The sequence below is a fragment of the Emys orbicularis genome, chromosome 1, assembly GCF_028017835.1.
Source record: "Emys orbicularis isolate rEmyOrb1 chromosome 1, rEmyOrb1.hap1, whole genome shotgun sequence".
NCBI lineage: Eukaryota > Metazoa > Chordata > Testudines > Emydidae > Emys > Emys orbicularis.
Genome location: NC_088683.1, coordinates 84,451,549 through 84,471,193, shown reverse-complemented (window position 1 = coordinate 84,471,193; position 19,645 = coordinate 84,451,549). Strand labels below are relative to the sequence as shown.

Sequence of the window (19,645 nt, the reverse complement as noted above, 5' to 3'; positions counted from 1 at the left end):
AGCTTAGTGTTATAAGCAAATTTTATAAGCATATTCTCCATTCCATTAGCCACATTGTTAATGAGAATATTGACTATTACCAGACCCAGGACAGACCCCCATGGGAACCCACTAGATATGTCCTCCCAGTTTGAAAGAGAATCATTAACTACTTTTTGAGTATGGTCTTTCAACCATTTGTGCATGCACCTCATAGTAATTTCATCTAGAGCATCTTTCCCTAGTTTGCTTATGAACAATGTCGTGTGGAACTGTCTCAAAAGCCTACTAAAAATCAAGATATATCACATCTACTTCTTCCCCCATCCACTAAGCCAGTCACCCTGTCACAGAACGAAATTAGATTAGTTTGTCATGATTTGTTCTTGATCAATCCATGTTGGCTATTACTTATTATCCTCCAGAGGCTTACAAATTGATTTTTTAATATTTTGTTCCAATATCTTTCCATGTATCAAAGTTAAGCTGACTTGTCCATAGTCCCCCGACTTCTCTTTGTTCCTCTTGTTGAACATAGGTACTATGTTTGTTCTTATGCAGTTCCAAGAGCTCACCATCCTCCATAAGTTCTCAAAGGCAATCACTAAAAGTTCTAAGATTCCTTAAGGACCCGAGGGTTAATTTCATTAGGCCCTGCTGACTTGAATACATCTAATTTACCTAAAAATTCTTTAACTTATTTTTTCCCTTTTCCGGCTTGTATTCCGTCCTCTGTCACTTGTACTCCCCTATCTGTCTGTGTCAATCTGTTGTCTCGTCTTAACCTTAGATTGCATGTCTCTTGAGGCAAGGGCTGTCTTTTCGTTGTGTGTTTACACTGTGCCCAGCACAATAGGGTCCCGGTCCATGATCAGGGATCCTAGGCACTATTGTGGTAATAAAAATAATGATTGCATAAATATTTGAATATACAGTTATATGCCTGATATTTTAATAACCAGGCCCAAAGAATTTACCATGGACAGGCTTGCTTCAATATTGACAGTGACAGCAACCAAGTGCTGATTGCTTAAAGCATGAAGGCAAATTGAGGTAACAGATTTACAACAAGATTTACGTAGCAGGTTAGTTAAAACTAGCCAGCCAAGACAAATTCCATTCTCAATCCCTGGCATAGAACTCAGTCTCAGATCATGGAACTTTTGTGAAGTCACCATGGTGAAGAGCACAGAATAGAGAAGGCGGATGGACAGCCAAGTATTTCCATAATGAAGCACATTCAGCCATGCTGGATACTTCATGTAGAGGGCGAGCGCTTTCTCCACAGTGGCTAGGTACACACTGACTTTTTCTCTTCTGTACTGTGTTAACCCAGAAGAATGTCCTACAGTAGAAAGCTCCAGTTCCATTTGAGAGTAGCAGGGGTAGGAATAAATTGTATGCCTTGAAGATTTTGTACCTATGCATATGCTTAACTATGTTGTAATCCATGAGGATAGTGAGCTAGCTCCTGGTTTTGCTAGTAATGAGCTTTGTAACATGTTTGATGCTGACTAGGTCCTTACTCATGCAGAAATGTAAAAGTAAGCCATTTTTCCCTCTGAGCAGCAGTTCTTAAGGCACTCCCAGTTCTCCAGATCTTCTAGCTGCTCAAATGCATGTGCATTTGGGGTCTTGAGCTTGCCCACCTCTGAGCTCAAAGAGATGTTGCTGTCCTCTGTTGACATCACTTTTCTTAACTTGTTTATTTGATTAGGCATGGATTATGATATACAGGATAATAAAATGCTAAAGCTAGGGCCTGGAGTAAAACCCTAACGAGTATTTAACAGTCTCTAACAGTATTAATTGTTAAAATCCATCAACATGGAATATATTCAGCACTCGCTCCATTCCTGATTTTGAAGGCTTTTCTATCAATTTTTATACTCCTGAGTTATACAGCAGACGGGAATGTCTGGCTACAAACCACTAAGAGCCAGATTGTGCCTTCCTTCTTGCACTGATGGGCAGTTATTCACACAACTAGTTATGCTGTCTGTTACAATTTGGCTCTGTGATGGGGTGTATAAAGCCCTTGTTGCCCAATGTGGAATTAAGGGATTATTTTGGGCCAAGTTGGCCCCGCCCCACCACACCTGCAGCAAATGCTCCATCTGGTGGAGGAATTAAAAGGCAGGGAGACAGCTCATTTGGGGGCAGATGTGGAAGACAGTAGACCTGCAGCCCACTGCTCCAGCAGCACAGAGCAGAGGGAAGGCTGAAGTTTCTGACATAACTGCCCCAAAGGGGAAGGGAGTACCCAGAAACAATCAAAGGAGGAAGTATGCCCCTCTCTCCTGCATGTAGATCGTGGACATTGGTAATCCCCTCTTATTTTCTTGATTGGACTCCCCCAGCACAAGAAAGCCTTGGACCATTCTTAGGTGGGTAGGGGGGAGACAGGAAGTGGTCCAGGGAGGGCAGCCTTAAGCAGCCTTGGTTGCCATACCACTGGTAGCCCAAAGGGCCCTGAATTGTAGCCTGGTGGAGTGGGAGGGCCCGGGCTCCCCTACCAACAACCCCACCTGCTGGTCACCAGAATGCAGCCTGACCACTAAGCCACGCTTCCCAACCAACCACCGAGTGAGAACCAGTACAGGCCCTAAGAGTCTCACTGCTGTTATAAAATTATGCAACAATACGTAATAGAAGCCTGCAAATGATTAACAAGTTAAAGGTTACTTTCAGACAGACCCCAATGGAAAGCATAATACAACAGTCAATCTCTCTTTTCTTCTAAAATGTACCACATCTGGCAATTTAGTGACTATCACAATAGATATTTGCCTCCAGGACTCTCTAGTTTATGTCTCCATAGTAAAGAGATTTAGATGTTCTCAGTTCAGTAGTGAACAGACCTCTATAACACAATATCCTTCCATACATTATGCAAAAGCTTGCTACAAAGTCAAAACAGATTTACATTGCATTGGCTAGCTTTTACAATGACCATGAACATACCTTTCACAGCAAATAGCCCCCAAACATAAAAAACTGGTAATAAAATACAATACCTACAACTATATTTCCAACTCCTCGATGACTTTCTCCCATTCACTGCAATTGTCAAACAACTCCTATTTTTCTTCTCCGTTAGAGGAATCCATGGCAATATTATGGATGTTTATGGACGTCAGACTAAACATTGTAAGGCCTAGATATTTAAAGTGCCATTCATGGTGATGGGAATAACATGGTGTATTCAGTTACCGTAACCTTATTCATCATCCTCCTTGCTAGATATTTAAAAAAAAAATTAATGGTAGATCTAAATATACAACATGGTGTACGTGATAGAATACTTATAGGTATGAGCCTCAATTTAGGCTACATCTACATTATGAGCTAGGGGAGTGATTCCTCTGCTCATGTACACGTTCATGCACTAGCTCTCAGTAAGCTAGTGCGAGTATAAACAGTGCTGTAGCTGGAGTAGCACAGGCAGCGGTAGCAAAGGCATGGCTGAGCCGTGCAGAGTACGTGCCCACCTGAAACTGGTAGGAATGAACTCGGCACTGCTCAGCTGTGTTTCCGCTACCGCTACCTGTGCTGCCTCTGCTATACCGCTATTTACACTGACATTAGCTCAATGAGATCAAGCATAAGGTTGTGTACATGAGCATGGGAAATCACACTCCAGCTCATAGTAGTCTTAGAAACAATTAATTTTCTATGAATAACTGAAATACCTTGAAGAAATCTGAGCCCTGATTAAACAAATCACTTAAGCTGGTGCTTAAAATGAAGTATATGCTTAAGTCCCAGTGAAAAAATAGGATTTAAGTATTTACTTTAATGTTTAGCTGAATCAAGGCCTTGAGCATGTTCTTAACTTTAGGGATGCACATAAGTCTCACTGAAGTTAAGCACATATTTAATGTTTTGCTAAAACAGGTTGACCGTCCTGTGTTTGCAAGATGATGTGAAAAAGTAAGGGTTAAAATTTAATTATGAACCTTTTTGTCTATTTTACTACAGGTTTCTTTCTATTTCACCCTATTTATGAGAGCCAAATATTTAGTGTTATAAAAACATTCTGTTTTATTGAACCAAATCAGATAAAAGTAAAACTAAAGTGGTATTATATCAGTGAGACTTCTATAAAACAAAGCCCTATAAAGATGGCAGAATGTATTTTATGTTGGCAGTATTTCACATTAGCTTTTCTCTTAAAATATTTTTGTCATTACATTATCTTTGAACGTGGCTAATTTTCCTGAAATCAAATTGTTACTTTGAGTTTGCACTTAAAAAGAAGAAAATGTGAGAAGCATGTATCTGTGCTCTGGATAGCATAATGGATGGAAAACACTTGTTTAAAACAAATTAGAAACAAAACATTTTATTGGTCCAAAAATTATTAAAAACAGAGCTCACAGCAGGAGGCACAAAGTCAAGTCTAGCAGACTACATCATCTCTGTAGAAGAGCATGTAAAATATCTTTGTTAAAGAAAAGGTCAATTACATCGTCTAATTCTTATAGAACTAAAAATATATTTGATTAAAAAGTTCTTATCAAGTGGTTTTACTATCTGTTTCTCCTAAACAAGTATTCATAACTTTAAATGGTGTTCATGCATCTGGTTTTCATCAGAATCAAATAAAAGACTTCCGTAGGACCAGATGGCACTGGTTTTAATTCTTTTTGCCCTAATTTAGGTATTATGAAAATGAAGTATGATGTAACCAAACTTTATATATAAAGTATCACATAATATTGTGAACAAAGATGCATTTTATATTACCCGTTTCAATTAAATCAAACCTGCTCATTTTTAAAAATCTGAGCACAGACTGAGGGAAAGTGTCCTTAGTACTGTTGCTGCTTTATGTTAGAGTCAGGATTTCCTGTCTTTTTCTGCTAGGTGCTGAGGTGCCTTAGTTATTGTAGGGGTTAAAAGTTGTAGGCACTGATGCGTATATATTAGGCTGTATTCATAAAACACAGCGTGTAGCCTGAGTCAAACTATTACAGTCTAACCACAGTGACCAATAGAAAGAGAAGAGCCAAGAAAGCTGAGGTAAGCTAGATTCTGAAGCATTGTCAAGTTAGAAAGAATAGATAAGGTGTAAATGATAATGTATCAGGGGATGTTGGTGTGTACTTTAGGATTTATATGCTAATAATTGTCCGGAGGACAGGATCCAACAAATTGCTAGCAGCCAAAGCTTTCCACTGTAAAGTGATTTCTAACAGGCTTCAGATATCTGCAGTAACTTGACTAACAAGGTAAATTATTTTAATTACTTTTAAAAATATTTTTAAGGCTATAGATATTTACATAATAAGGGGATAACATTTCAGTGTGTGAATCAACTCTAACATTCCCTAGAAATCTTTTGTTTGTCCTCTTTGGAATACTTCCAAATATCCAGCAATTTCTGGGGCTAGCAGATCTGTGGGAATATTGCACTTGCTGCTTCCAGCAATAATAAATAATAATAATAATAATAAAAGTAATAGCAATAAATGATCACATTTTACACACAAATAATAGAACCCTTAAGTTTACTCTTGCATCAGTGATATCAGAGGTATTCTTTCAATCTAAATTTTATTTTTGCCAAAGTAACTTTTTGTATTTCACCACAAATTTGTGCTGTTGATCTTTTGTTATTACATTCCAAAAATGCTATCCAATCATTGTCAAAAATCAGAAAATACAGCAGGTCCTATGAGGCACTGTTACTATGCTACCCAAACGGTATCTGTAGGAACAAATTATCAGTGATTATGTCTCTTTCATTGTCTAATAGTGGAAAGCATCAAACTCAGAATGGAATTGGATACAAAACAAGTGAATTTGTATATTTCATGAAACAGGGTAAATCCTTATACTGGACTTATTCTTTAAGTTACTTACCAGGAGGTGAAGGGCAGAAAGGGGAGTTAAAGAAGAAAAACTGTAACTTGGGGTAGGGGAGAGGGTGGGGAATGGGTTATTCAAACAGATTTCTTCAGGCTTTTTTGGAACATGTCAAACAGCTGTTAAAATACTCTTTGATCTTTTTTTTGTGTGTGATGAGAAAATCTGATCCAGATGCCTTTTATAATTTAGGAGTGAAAGAAGTAGGAACATATGACTACTTTCAAGGAGGCTCACAGTAGAATTGAATTAATAACACTATGACATTTGAAGCTGTCTTTACTGTGATGCTGTGTGTAACCTCTAGTTTATATGAAGTGGTTCTACATAGGAAACATTATGTGATGCTACAAATAACTATTTTCAGATCTATAGGAATCATTGATTTAGTATAAAAAAGTAGTATTTCCAGATTCTTGGAATGATCACCCAATGTGAAATCTAACTTGAATCAGGAATATATTGTGCCAAGGTGAAAATCTGTACTATTTTACATCTTTAATATTACTGCCAATTTTTCCCTAGTATACACATAGTGATCTCATAAAGGACAGAATTTGGCCCTTTATAAAGAAAAAAAATATTGTTTCAGAAAAAAAGTTTATAATAGCTAGTGTGCTGTTAAAGAGTACAATTATTTATATTTGGCTGAAATATATGATTTTGGTATAGGCTATTCTTTTCATAGAGATAGCTAATTGCTTTTCTTCCTTTGTAAGGCAAACAATGACTGTAAAAGTCTATCCCAGCCTTTTGGTATTATTCCTGACCAATACTGTGTGGACTCGGAATGTGAGACAAGTCTATGATGCGATGGATTCAGAGGATTGGTCTCGCTTCACCTTTGAGTGTCCACAAGAATGCTTCTGTCCTCCCAGTTTCCCCAATGCTTTATACTGTGATAACAAGGGACTTAAAGAAATACCTGCAATCCCAGCAAGGATCTGGTACCTCTATCTGCAGAACAACCTGATTGAAACAATTTCTGAGAAGCCTTTTGTGAATGCCACTCATCTGAAATGGATAAATTTAAACAAGAATAAAATCACCAGCAATGGAATTGAAGAAGGTGTGCTCAGCAAACTGAAGCGTCTGCTTTACTTGTTTCTCGAAGATAACGAGTTGGAAGAGGTGCCTGCTCCATTACCGACAAGCTTAGAGCAACTGAGACTGGCTAGAAACAAAATCTCCAGGATCCCTGAAGGGGTCTTTAGCAACTTGGAAAACCTTACGATGTTAGATCTGCATCATAACAAGCTGTTGGATAGTGCTCTCCAGAGTGACACCTTCCAGGGGCTCAACAATCTCATGCAACTCAACATAGCTAAAAACTCCCTCAAGAAAATGCCACTAAGCATTCCAGCTAATACAATGCAGCTGTTTTTAGACAACAACTCTATTGAAGTGATCCCAGAGAACTACTTTAGTGCAATACCCAAAGTGACTTTCCTTAGACTGAACTACAATAAATTATCTGATGATGGCATCCCCCCAAATGTGTTTAATGTTTCATCTATTCTAGACCTACAGCTGTCCCACAACCAACTCACTAAAATTCCACTTTTCAATGCTCATCTTGAGCATCTTCACCTTGATCACAACAGGATCAAAAGTAAGTGTATATTGTCAGTGTGGGATCACACCAAGGATTACAATCCTATTAAATATCTCTTCACACACACAAAAAAGCGTACTTCACTGTCTGGTTATGCACAAGAATGGCTATTTTCTTAAATTCAGGAGTCTTTGAACTGGTTAATTCCTTTAATTTCCTGAGAGGTTTATATTTTATATCATCAGTCTTGACAGTATTATAATCAACATGCAAAGAAAACAAGAAAAAATACTTATTTAAAGTAAAAAGACTCAAGAATATGCTATAAAGAACAATCTTGCAAGAATAATTAGTAAGATGATCCATTGGGCCAATTTCTAAGACTTAGACTCTAAGATATGCCAACAAAAATATGTACACACACGGTACTGCATGTACAAAATCTGCATTTGTACACACAGAACATTTGGCATGCAAATCATATAAATGAATGCATTAAAGTGCACCTGGGCACTCACTTTCCCAGTTAAGCAGGTAATTAGCCATTTTGTGCAATCAAATGCAGAAGTTTATATACAAGGGTTAAGATTTTCAAAATAAATGAGTAAATAAATAAATAATATAGGTGTCTCAAGTCAGGCAGTTAAATCCATATTTAGGCACTTAAACAAGTTGCCAGATTTTGAAAGTTGCTGAGCATCCAATAGCGCCCACTAAGATTAATGAAGGTGCTGGGTGCTCAGCACTTCTGAAAATCTGCCCCCTTATTCAGATACCTGAATATGCAATCAGGAGTCTAGCTTCAGGCACCAATTGTTTAGTAACGGAGGCCCCACTGTTGTCTATGTGAATAACGACATATTAGGAGCATAAATCTGATTATGTCTTCTCCATCTTTTGGATTCTGTGAGCTAAATCCTGAGATCTTGACTCAGTCCTTTCTCATGAAAAACTTCCACTGACTTCACAGAAATTTTTTCTGAGTCAAGATTTTAGGATTTGGAACCCTTTGATCTATTTAATGTTTTCATATTGTATAAATAATTAACATCACATTTCATTCCCAAGACAATTTAAGTTTATCATCATATCATCGTGCTGGTTGCAACAACCTACTTCCAGCATCCATTCAGACATACTTAGGATCCGAGGAGCAGTTATGCCATCAAGGTTTCCCAACCAAAAAGTCATGCAAAACTAAAATTACCTCACTTAATATCACTTAACTTTTTCACACCAGTAAACTATTTCTGCTATCAAAACCAAAAAGTGATCACTTAATAGCTCTGCACAAAAGAAACTAAACAAATAAAAGCCAACACATTCATACTTTGGTCTGACATATTATCTAATTCATTTTCTAACCTTCCTGTCACCACTGAAATCCTCTAACCTGGCAAATAAGTTACTCCTTATTACCATGTGATGTCATATCTCACAAGTGTATTAAAATTAACAGCTTGATTTCTGGGAAAGAGAGGATTTAGCAACCGGTGCACAGCTAATTTAAAATTCATCTGATTATTAACAATCAGATTAATTAAATACTATTGCACTGCCTGTACTTACAAAGTCAAATGTATAAACTTTTATATGTGTGTGTTAGTTTTGCATAGCTTGCAGCCATTTAAGTGGACTACAAAAAGAGTGAGATTTAAGTAGTGCTCATGTCATGTGTCATTACTGAGCAAATTCACTGCTCGCAAAGGGATTTATCTTAATCTTTCCACTGCTGGCCTCCAGGTGCACACTTCATCTGCTGTCACTTTAAATGGACACAATTGAAATAAGTGGAATGTGAGCAGTTATGTACCTGGTGTAATAGGTAGCAGTGAAGTCTTTAAATAGCAGCCATGTTATCTTTTATTTAAAAGCAAAAAAGATCAAAATGTTAAATTTCAAAAGTGCCTAAGTAATTTAAGAGCTTAAGTCCCACTTACAAAAGAGACATACCCCCTGAGGGCCCAGATCAAAGGTATTTAGGTGCCTTACTCTCACTGGAGTTAAGCACCTAAATACTTTTGAGGATCTGGGCTTTAGGAACCTAGATTTCAATTACTTCTAATGAGACAGGCTCCTAATTCAGTTATAAAAATTTTGTATTCAGTTTGAAATTTTTACACAACCTTCATGTTATTGAAGTTTGGAAGAAAACCAGTTAAATATATCCTAATCCAATGTTACTTCACCCTTAAGATTATAAACAGTAACATTAATTACAATAGAAAACCAGTACCAAAATCAAAAGCATTTAATACACAAGACAAACGTGTGAACTTTTTACTACTGCTGCTCAAGATGTAAGTGATACGAACACATTCTACTACACTAGACACTCGTTCGCCCTCTAACATCTCAGAAGACTTTTAGGATCAAAGGTCAAAAGACAAAAGAATGTAATTTTGTCTGGCAGAAGTGATGGGAATTGACATCAGATCAGGCTGCAGATCAGTTTTTCCACTTACAGAAGATAAGTGATTAGTTTAAAGAGGTGCTGAAAGAAAAATAATTTCTAAAGCTTGGATCTAGTTTCTCCATAAAGAGTTTCCAAAGTAAGTTAGCTTTTTCATGTACAGAATTATTCCTCTTCTTTACTCGAGAGATGATAATTGAATATCCTCACATGCTTGCCAGTATTGTAGTCTGTTAGGTAGATGGCTTACAATAAAAGTAATAGGATTTGTAGGTGCTAAGACACCAATATCACTTTTTATGGAATTTGCTTGCTTATTATTTATATACTTTACTGTTACATCCAAATGCCCCAGACACGGTCTGATCTCATTTTGCTAAGAACTGCATAAACACAGGATGACTTAGGGTTAAATTGGAGAAGTCAGTGTTGGAGCAAGAGAGGAGGGGGGTAGAGGGATAGAAACACAGAGAAGGACAATGGCCAGGAAGAGTGGTTGGACAGGTGAGGGAAAATCTCTCTCACAAAAAACAAAAACAAGATCCTCTGCAGCTGCTGGCCTATGAGTGTTCAGCAGGCCCGCAGTGTTATGCATCAGTGGAGGCTATTTCCTATTCCAAGGGAATACTTCTCCCAGGGTAGTGGCTCCATAGTCCCAGTTTAGACATTACACAGCTTATCAAGACTACCATCCACACAGGCAGATGGCCATGTACGACAATCAGGAAAATGACAATCCTATCACCAGGGACTGGCTTTTCCTTAAGAATTCTTAAGCAAGAACAGAATTTTAAAGGGGTCAAGTAGACTGAAGACATCACTTTTCAAACTCATTGATGTTGCTTCTCCTGGGCTGAAAAAACTATTCCAGAGCTCTGCCAGGAAAGAGGAAGGGGTATATCAGCATAAAGATTTCACTCTTTTATCCCACTCCAAAAACTCAGTGAGGATGGAAGTCCCTACAACAGCATGAGGGAAAGTGGGGAGACATCTTCACCTTATTGGCAGCCAGGGGCAGGTGACATTGATTAGAGATGGGACTTTTAGATCCTAGTATGGGAAGTGTGAAAGATGCCCTCAAACCATCCAGAGATTTCTTTTTACATGGTGTGTGGTCTGGCATTTTCTGTTCTTTTGTTGCCATGTCCTAGGGTTTGAGTAGTTAATATGTTCTTTGAAGCCCAATGCAGAAAGTAAACTTTAGATAGACGGCATGGTGGGGCATTTTTTGTTTCTTATTTTGTGACCGTTCTGTCTTGTATCTAGACTGCCGTGTGTCACTGGCCTGCTGAATCCCATGTGGCCTGAAAGGACAGATATTTTCTGCTATACAGAGGTCATTCAACATCATGCCTTTTAGTAAAGGCTTTCATAATGAAATATCACTCTATGGCTTCCAGTTTCTTAACCTGACACATAAATGAGCTTTATAGCAAGTCAACAGCTTTATGATACAAATGAAGTAAATTGATTGCAAGACATACATAGAGCAATAGTATATCTTATCATATATAATTCTTGTAGGTAAGGGTTGCTTTTGATACCCACTCTTCTAAATACAATTATAAATAAATAAATAAATAGATATTTCACATCTGTAGCACTTTTCTTCCATGAATACTGAGAGCGTTACAAGCATTAAACAAACTTCACAACATTCCTCTGAGGTAGGCTAGTAGTGGGGTATATAATAAAGGTTTCTGCACCTTTGTGTTGTGAAGATAAAGTCCGAACATGAGCTGATGTTACAGATGGCATTTTGGATACAGTTTTTCAGGAAATCATATTTTCCCCTTTAAAAATACTGACAAAAACTAAAGTTGTTTTCATCAAAATTTATTTTCATAAAAAAAATTCATTGACAATTTTGAGGCTATCAAAAATCAGAAATGCCTCAAATCAAAAATTTCAGTTTTTTGTTGCCAAAAATCAGAAATATTTTTAAAAGATTTAAACAGAAAAACATTGCCCTATGCTAGCTTTGGGCTGCTTAGAGAATGTATGTGTTTCCCTGCTAGAGGAGACCTCCTCTAGCTCTTTTTGAGGGGTGTACGATAGCCAGCTGCAGCCTCAGGTACTCAGGTTAGTAACTAACTGCCACAATTTGGCCCAATGAGTTTGGCGCCCTTGGTACATATAAAAAAAATCACTTCAGCCATCATTAATCTGAAGCCACTTATAGGCTGAAGCAGGGTACCTGTTGAAAATCACTGCAGAACAGTTCAAGACAAGACATAGAGAATACTTTACACAACTGAAACTGCAGATAGAATTTAGCAGGGCAGATTTAAAGAAGGTAACACCCCTAATTTTAATGAAAATAACATGATTTGAGCCACAATTTCAAATCTTTATCTGAAATAAAATGAGATACTGTATCTATTGCTTATATATAACTGCAGTTATTACCTGTGAAATAGGAATGGTAGCACCCCAGTGCATCAGTGACATGAAATTTGATGAAGCCATTGTTCAGTAGGATAGGAGAACTGGGGAGCTTGTATATTAACACTCTAGAAAGGACACTTGTAAGAGGAGTTCCTCTGATCAATATTCTTAGCCATTGAATGTCAAATATCATGAATTGGACTCTCTCTCTCTATATATATATATATTTTTTTTACTGCCGCTAATGCGCAGACACTCAAAGTGGGATTTTCAGCGGTGCTCAGGATTGACCTAACTCTGCGCTCATTGAAGTCCTATGCGAGTAGAGTTAGGCCAACACTGAGTATTTTTGAAAATGTCACTTTAGCAGTTAAATGCCTTACTCTTCCAGCTGTCCAAAATGTAGTCAGACATTCTGGTACCTCTCTAGAAGGTAAATTGATCATAATCATGACAAGTCATTTACAGAATGAATTTGATTATACTATCTTAGCACAGGTTTCAGAGTAGCAGTCGTGTTAGTCTGTATCCGCAAAAAGAACAGGAGTACTTGTGGCACCACAAGTACTCCTGTTCTTTTTATCTTAGCACACTTACTCTTTTTGAACTGAAATTATGACTAATTCAATATTTTCCTGTATTGAAAAGAACACCCAAACACTGTATAAATATTGTTTAAATGCACCTTAAAAAGTTAATCTCCTTGCACCTTTTTCATACAAATTAAATGACATAGTTTATTTGTATTTATAGGTGTCAATGGCACTCTAATGTGTCCCACCTCTATTGCCATAGAAGATCACAGATCCTATGGTAATATGCCACGTCTCCGCTACCTCCGCCTGGATGGAAATGAAATTCAGCCTCCTATTCCATTGGACATCATGATATGTTTCCGGCTTCTTCAGGCTGTTGTTATTTGAAGATATCTCACTATCGCATTTTCATTTTCAGAATTTAAGAAGCAAGTTTTGCTGGCATGAAACTTGTTCTAATTCATAAGTCAATCAATTTTTTTTCCTCTTTTTACTCTAAATTCCTACTTGCTACTATCATTTTATATTTGCAAATATTTCTCTTCCTTCAGAAAAGAGGTTCCCAGATCTATATGCAATCTGGTGTGTTTTTTTAAATTCCTAATGCAAATATACTGCAAATTATGTATTTTTAATGTTCCTACAGTCCCAGCGCAAGTTCATCTATTCTTCGCCTATCTTGTTAAATTCTACATTAAGTGCGAGTTCCACTAAGGAACTCTATTATAATGCACAGATTTATGAATTCAGGTACACTTGGCCTGATATGTATTATAAAATAATCAAGTACTACACTGCTATTAATTTTCATACCTTACACTCTCCTTCCTTAAAATAGGCACTGCTGTGACAGTGAACAGCCTTTCATTGTATCAATAAATTACACCAATTTCTTGTTTGTTTGTTTTTCTTTACAGATAGAAGTCTTCTAGTGATACTTCCCTAGCTGCATAGGCACGACATTTATTAGACTCTGGATACCATAGCATTTCTAGGGGTACCACATACATTGAACTATGCATATATAGAACTGGCATACAAATACATGAGATGTGAAGTGTTCTGAACTCAAAACCATGGATAAGGAAATCCAGGCTGAAATCCTGACTCCATTGAAGTCAATGGGAACCTTTTTCCATTGACTTCAGTAGAGCTAGGATTCCATCCCCAATGTTCTAATTCTGTTTCCTTCTGTGGCCTTGAGTAAGTCACTTAACTAATGTGTTTCAGTTTCCATATAGGTAAAATGGGGATAATACTGCTTACCGACTTCACAGGAATGTTGTGGGGAAATAGTTAATGTTTGAAAAAATATGATAACACACAAAAACCCCAAAATGTGTCCTGCAGATACATGACAAGGATGTGTCAAAATATCCAAACATTTTAATTGGAAGAAATGTCATTTTTAAGGCAAATGTAATCAGCTCAGTGTAATATTTAGTAAGCTATTGACTCATGCAAAGAGACTGGATTTTAGAGACGTCCAGGTACTTAAACATGGCACATACAAAATCCATCAATAGTGGCAGTACCATTGGGATAGCTTTCTATAAAGTCTTTCTTTCCTTTTTTTATAGTAAGTTATGTCAATAGTCAGGGTTTCAGTACACAACCTAAATATTAGAGTGAACTGCTCACTGGGGGGAATTATGAAGATTTTAGCTATTTCTGATATTTAGTATAAATTATTACCCACCAATCACATTGTTTTAGTCTCTTTTTATCTGTAAGTAGAAGCAAATAGTTGATGTTTGATGGCCTGCATCTAATTCTGATATTTTAAGACTGACCTCAATGACAAGCATATAAGGACTATGCATGATGTACATAAATTCTAATTTTCCCCTTCAAAATGAAACATTTTCTTAACTATTTTAAGAAGGGCTGAGAATGTGAAACTCTAAGTTGCAGGTTCTCAATATTTCCAAAAATCAGGCCTGTAAAGTTTTTATTCTGCTCTAACGTGCTGGTAATAATACTGATGGTATGTTGGTGTAATTAGATACCATATTGACTTTTATAGTTGCAATTTTGCCTAAAATGTATAATTTTTCAACCACCATGTTGGAATTGAAACCTTGGTCAATGTCTGAATTCACCAAAGCTTGCCAAATGAACACTGCATATAGCAGAAATTAGTTTTTAACTTAAAACTTCACCATAATGCAATTAGCTCTTTCATAAACCCTACTGCAAAAGATTTTGCTTTCATGGTTAATTCCATTTGTTGGTTGGATACTATCCTGCCTTTATAACTAAATATTGTCTAGATTTAGGTGTTCACAAATAGGGAAAAAAACAAACATGGAGGCTTAAAAAATGTAGCTGTATAGTACATATGCATGTTTAATTATGTTCTTAACTTTACTAATGGTAGCGTACAGTAATTTATTTTTTATAAAAGCAATTATGATATTTCTACTAATTAAATTAAGATCTGATTATGTGGCTTTATTTGGAAAATAATTCTTAATTGCTTTAGAAGACAAATTATATATATCTATATAAATAAATATAGTGTGCACCCATACACCCTATCAGTAGTGGTAAATATTTGTATTTCAGTAGTATCTAGAAGCTCAGTCAAGGACTGAGACCCCACTGTGGTAGGCACATAACAAAAAGATTGTTGCTTTTCAGAGGCAGGGACTATCTAGTATATGACAAAGAACAATAAATAGATAGGGACCCTAGATTGTGAGGGAGCATGATTGTATTTATAACAGCATTTTAAAGTTTCAAATGGCATTAGTCTTATCACTTGTTTTCCACTTGATGTGGTTGTCATCAATGACTTTTCAAAAGCCCCAACTAAGGAGGTTTAATTGTGTGTGTGTATGTGTGTTGGAGGGTGGGGGTGACTACATAAAATAACGCTTCTGGAGTCAGCATTTATTGCATAACCTTCATTGGCTGATCCTGTGGATAGTGGCCATTCTTGGCCTTGTCCCCTTCCATTCTATAAAGGCAGAAGGACCATGGTATATCCATGAGGAAGGTTCCATGGTGCACATTTCCTTCCTGGGCGCCGAGGAGTTACTGTTGCTGCCCTTTCTGTGTTCCGCATCCCCGAAGCACGCAATCTGGCTTCCATTCTATTCTGTATAGTTTCTTATACCTCAATCATCTCCCTAGTATCTGAGCACCTTCCTGTAGCACATTAAGCAACATGACTATACATCTGTCACATGTGTGTTTTCTTATCCTCTCCCCAAAGGGAGGAGTGTGTGCAGTGGAGTGTCTTGTTTTGGTTAGTTTTTTTTGCTACGTGTTTATGTTAGACAAGGCAAAGTCAGAGAAATGCACCTTGCAATTGGAGCAGCTTTGTGATGGTCCTTCATTCCTGGGGGAATTAATTCTACAGTCTTACACAAGCCCCTGAGAATATTTTGTCTCCCGCACAGACAACTGAGAGAACCATTATGCCATAGCAGGCACAGCAGCTGAATGAACAACTGGGCTCCTTGAAACAGATATTTTGCTCCATTCTGATTCCAACCCTGGCTAGAACCAGGAAAAGCAGAGGCATATAATGGAAAATAGTTTTGTTACAGCATTTAAACCTGAGAGACTGGTTCAGTTCTAACTTGGGGGTGGGCCCTATTGTACACAATCCTGTTCTCCCATCTCTATTTACAATACTATTGTTGTTCTGAATAAATCAGTGAAAGCAAGGAATTTTCGCCCACCTTGTAGTTAGCAGACCAAACTCCATCTGCCTTCAAAGTTATAGAACTACATTCAGGCTTGAAATATCTGAAATCATGGATGAGATAATTGCTGAGAAGGAGACTGTATATAATACTGACCTTTGCAGGCTCTCAAAGCACACACCATTCACTCAGTTTGTCCAATATAGAGGAGAATCTAATTTTTAATTTAAAAAATAAAAGTAAGATTTTAGCCTTTTTTATTGCAAAGATGGCCTCTAAAACAGTCCAAAATCATTACGAAAGTTAAAAGGTTGCCAGTGATTCTTCTTAAAGAACTTAGAAGAACATAAGAACGGCCATACTGGGTCCGACCAAAGGTCCATGTAGCCCAGTATCCTGTCTTCTGACAGTGGCCAATGCCAGGTGCCCCAGAGGGAATGAACAGAACAGGTAATCATCAAGTGATCCATCCCCTGTTGCCCATTCCCAGCTTCTGGCAAACAGAGGCTAAGGACACCATCCCTGCCCATCCTGGCTAATAGCCATTGATAGGCCTATCCTCCATGAACTTATCTAGTTATCCCTGTTATAGTCTTGGCCTTCATAACATCCTCTGGCAAGGAGTTCCACAGGTTGACTGTGCGTTGTGTGAAAAAAATACTTCCTTTTGTTTGTTTTAAACCTTCTGCCTATTAATTTCATTTGGTGACCCCTAGGTCTTGTGTTATGAGAAGGAGTAAACAACACTTCCTTATTTACTTTCTCCACACCAGTCATGAGTTTATAGACCTCTATCATAGCCCCCCTCCCCCTTTAGTCATCTCTTTTCCAAGCTGAAAAAGTCCCCGAAAAGCTAACAGACTATTCACAATCCCCTCACAGACATGTTGTGGTCCAGAAAAAAAATGTAGTCCCTCCACAATACTCTACTACAAGCCAGGGAGGAATAGAACTTTGAATGTCCCCGAAGCCTGTGTCAATAGCTGCCAGCATATGGTGTCAGTGCAATGGTACTCACATGCAGCACTCCCTGGAAAGTCAGATTCCACATCTGTCTGACTCTACATGTGGGGAAAGGCTAGCTTGCTAAGGAGTGCTTCAGGGAGGACAGCATGACAACATCATCATATGACAGGCCTGGAATTGTCCCTGAGGTGTGCGTGCACTCATCCAGCCTGCTGTCCATGGCATCAGTTCAACAGGCTCTTATTTCCTCCCCTGGGAGACTTGACATCTATTTTACATGATTATTTCTGTTCTTCTCAAACTGCTCCGATTGGAATATTAGTGAGGCTAAGATTTTGTCGTGGAGATCATGGAAGTCACGGAATCCATGACTTTCAGAGACCTCCATGATATTTTTGCTTCAGACGTGGGGCAGCGCAGCTGGAGTTTTCAGTCAGCAGGGCCCCCTCTACAACTCCCCGCTGCAGGCAGTGAGGACTCCCGCAGCTCTTAGCCGCTGCTGCGGGGAGAGCCTGCAGCCACGATCCACCTCCATGAGTGTCAGGGGACCCCACAGCCCCGAGCCGCTGCTGCGGGTGTCAGGGGGACCCCTGCAGCCCCAAACTGCCACCACAGGCATCGGGGGGACCCCCACAGCTCCCAGTCCTGCAGGGTGCAGGAGGGACCCTGGAGCTCCCATCTTCCATAGGCAGGCCTCACAGATCCAAGTTGCTGCTGGGGGCAGGGGGGAACCCCCTGCTCTCAGCCACTGTGGGTGGGGGGAATCCTGGAGCCCCAGCAGTAGTGGGTGCTGGATCCTCCTCCTTCCCCATTTTGTCATGGTTATTTTTAATAAAAGTCAGGGACAGGTCACAAGCTTCCATGAATTTTTGGTTATTGCCCGTGACCTGTCCCTGACTTTTACTAAAACCAACCATGACAAAATCTTAGCCATAAATATTACATATTGTCACAAAAATACATAGGTGCTGGAACTAGGGGTGCTGCCACACCCCCTGGCTTGAAGTGGTTTCCATCATATACAGGGTTTACAGCTTGGTTCAATGGCTTTCAGCACCCACACTATACAAATTGTTCCAATGCCACTGCAAAAGTAAGTATATTTATGAGGAGTCTGAGAACTTGGGGACAAAGCGGTTCTCAGCAGTTTTCTGGAGGAGTGTGTGGACATCCAAGATATACAGCAGTAACTGTCAATTACTAATTAAACTTCCTAACCAGCAGTGCTTTGCAAGAAGTGTGCATTAGGTATTATCTAAAGCATCTCACTACAATTATCATTGATTTCACTATCTGTATGTCCAAATGGGAGCCGGTAGTTGGTCAGTCCGATAACCAGCTGGCTTAGTGGTCAGGCAGTGGCTTCACAGTTCTTTTCAATCTGCCTGTCCTGGAGGGGGCCCTGCCAGGTTATATACAGCAGGTTTCAGTCTTGCCTGTGCGCCTCCTCTTCCCACCTTGGGGTTCAGTCATTAAGGACAGTAGGAGAAGTCCGGGGGGAGGGAGAGGTATGATCTGGGCCCTCCCATTCTAATGGGTTCCAACCCAGAGCCCTAAAGGATTGTTGCAGTATTTGGACTACTCGTTGGTCCACCCCAAGTTACACTCACCCCAGATCACTTCCTGCCAGTCTGTGACTCCTCTGTTTGGGGCATGCCACAGACTTAGTAATATCTGCTTTGTCTGCTGGGGGCTCAATATCTCATTATCCAGGGCCCCCATGGGTTCTCGGCTCCTTACCAGGGGGAAATATGGATCATGGCTCCCAAAGTGGCTGTACCAAGGCTGCAGTCTCTCCCCACACTGCTCCAGAGATCAGCCTCACTTCCTGGTCTGGTGCAGCCTTTTTAAACTGCCTCCCCAAATGGACCATGCCCTACAGCTGTTGAGGAATGGGGCCTCCCTGACCCAGTTCTGCTCCAGGCCTTGCTCTGGTTTAGTGTAGAGTCTGTAAACTGCGCCACACGGCCACAGTCCAGGAGGAGAGACTGGCTGGCATGTTAGACCCATCCAGTAAACCATAGGATTTAGAGATGGAAAAAGACATACTTGTCTTTACCCTTCTCTCAGGTTTGATTTTTCCCTAAAGTATATTTTCTAGTGCAACAGACATTAGTTTTAGATGTGTCGAGCAATGGAGATTATAAGGCTATTGCACAGCCTAAACTATATAATTATCAGAAAGTTTGGTTAACTGTTGAAATATTTTCACACATGGGGGGGAAGTAGTGTGATAAAGGTACATTTGCTTACTGGATGTTCACACCAGTGGGCAGGGAAC

The 19,645-nt window shown here is 38.9% G+C and overlaps 1 protein-coding gene across 1 annotated transcript; it reads left to right on the top strand.

Moving 5' to 3' along the window:
• The first annotated feature begins 6,576 nt into the window (after positions 1–6,576).
• KERA (keratocan) lies at positions 6,577–13,129 on the top strand. Its single transcript, XM_065423754.1, has 2 exons — positions 6,577–7,462; positions 12,960–13,129. The coding sequence occupies exons 1-2, from the start codon at positions 6,577–6,579 to the stop codon at positions 13,127–13,129; spliced, it is 1,056 nt and encodes a 351-aa protein (XP_065279826.1).
• Positions 13,130–19,645: the final 6,516 nt, after the last annotated feature.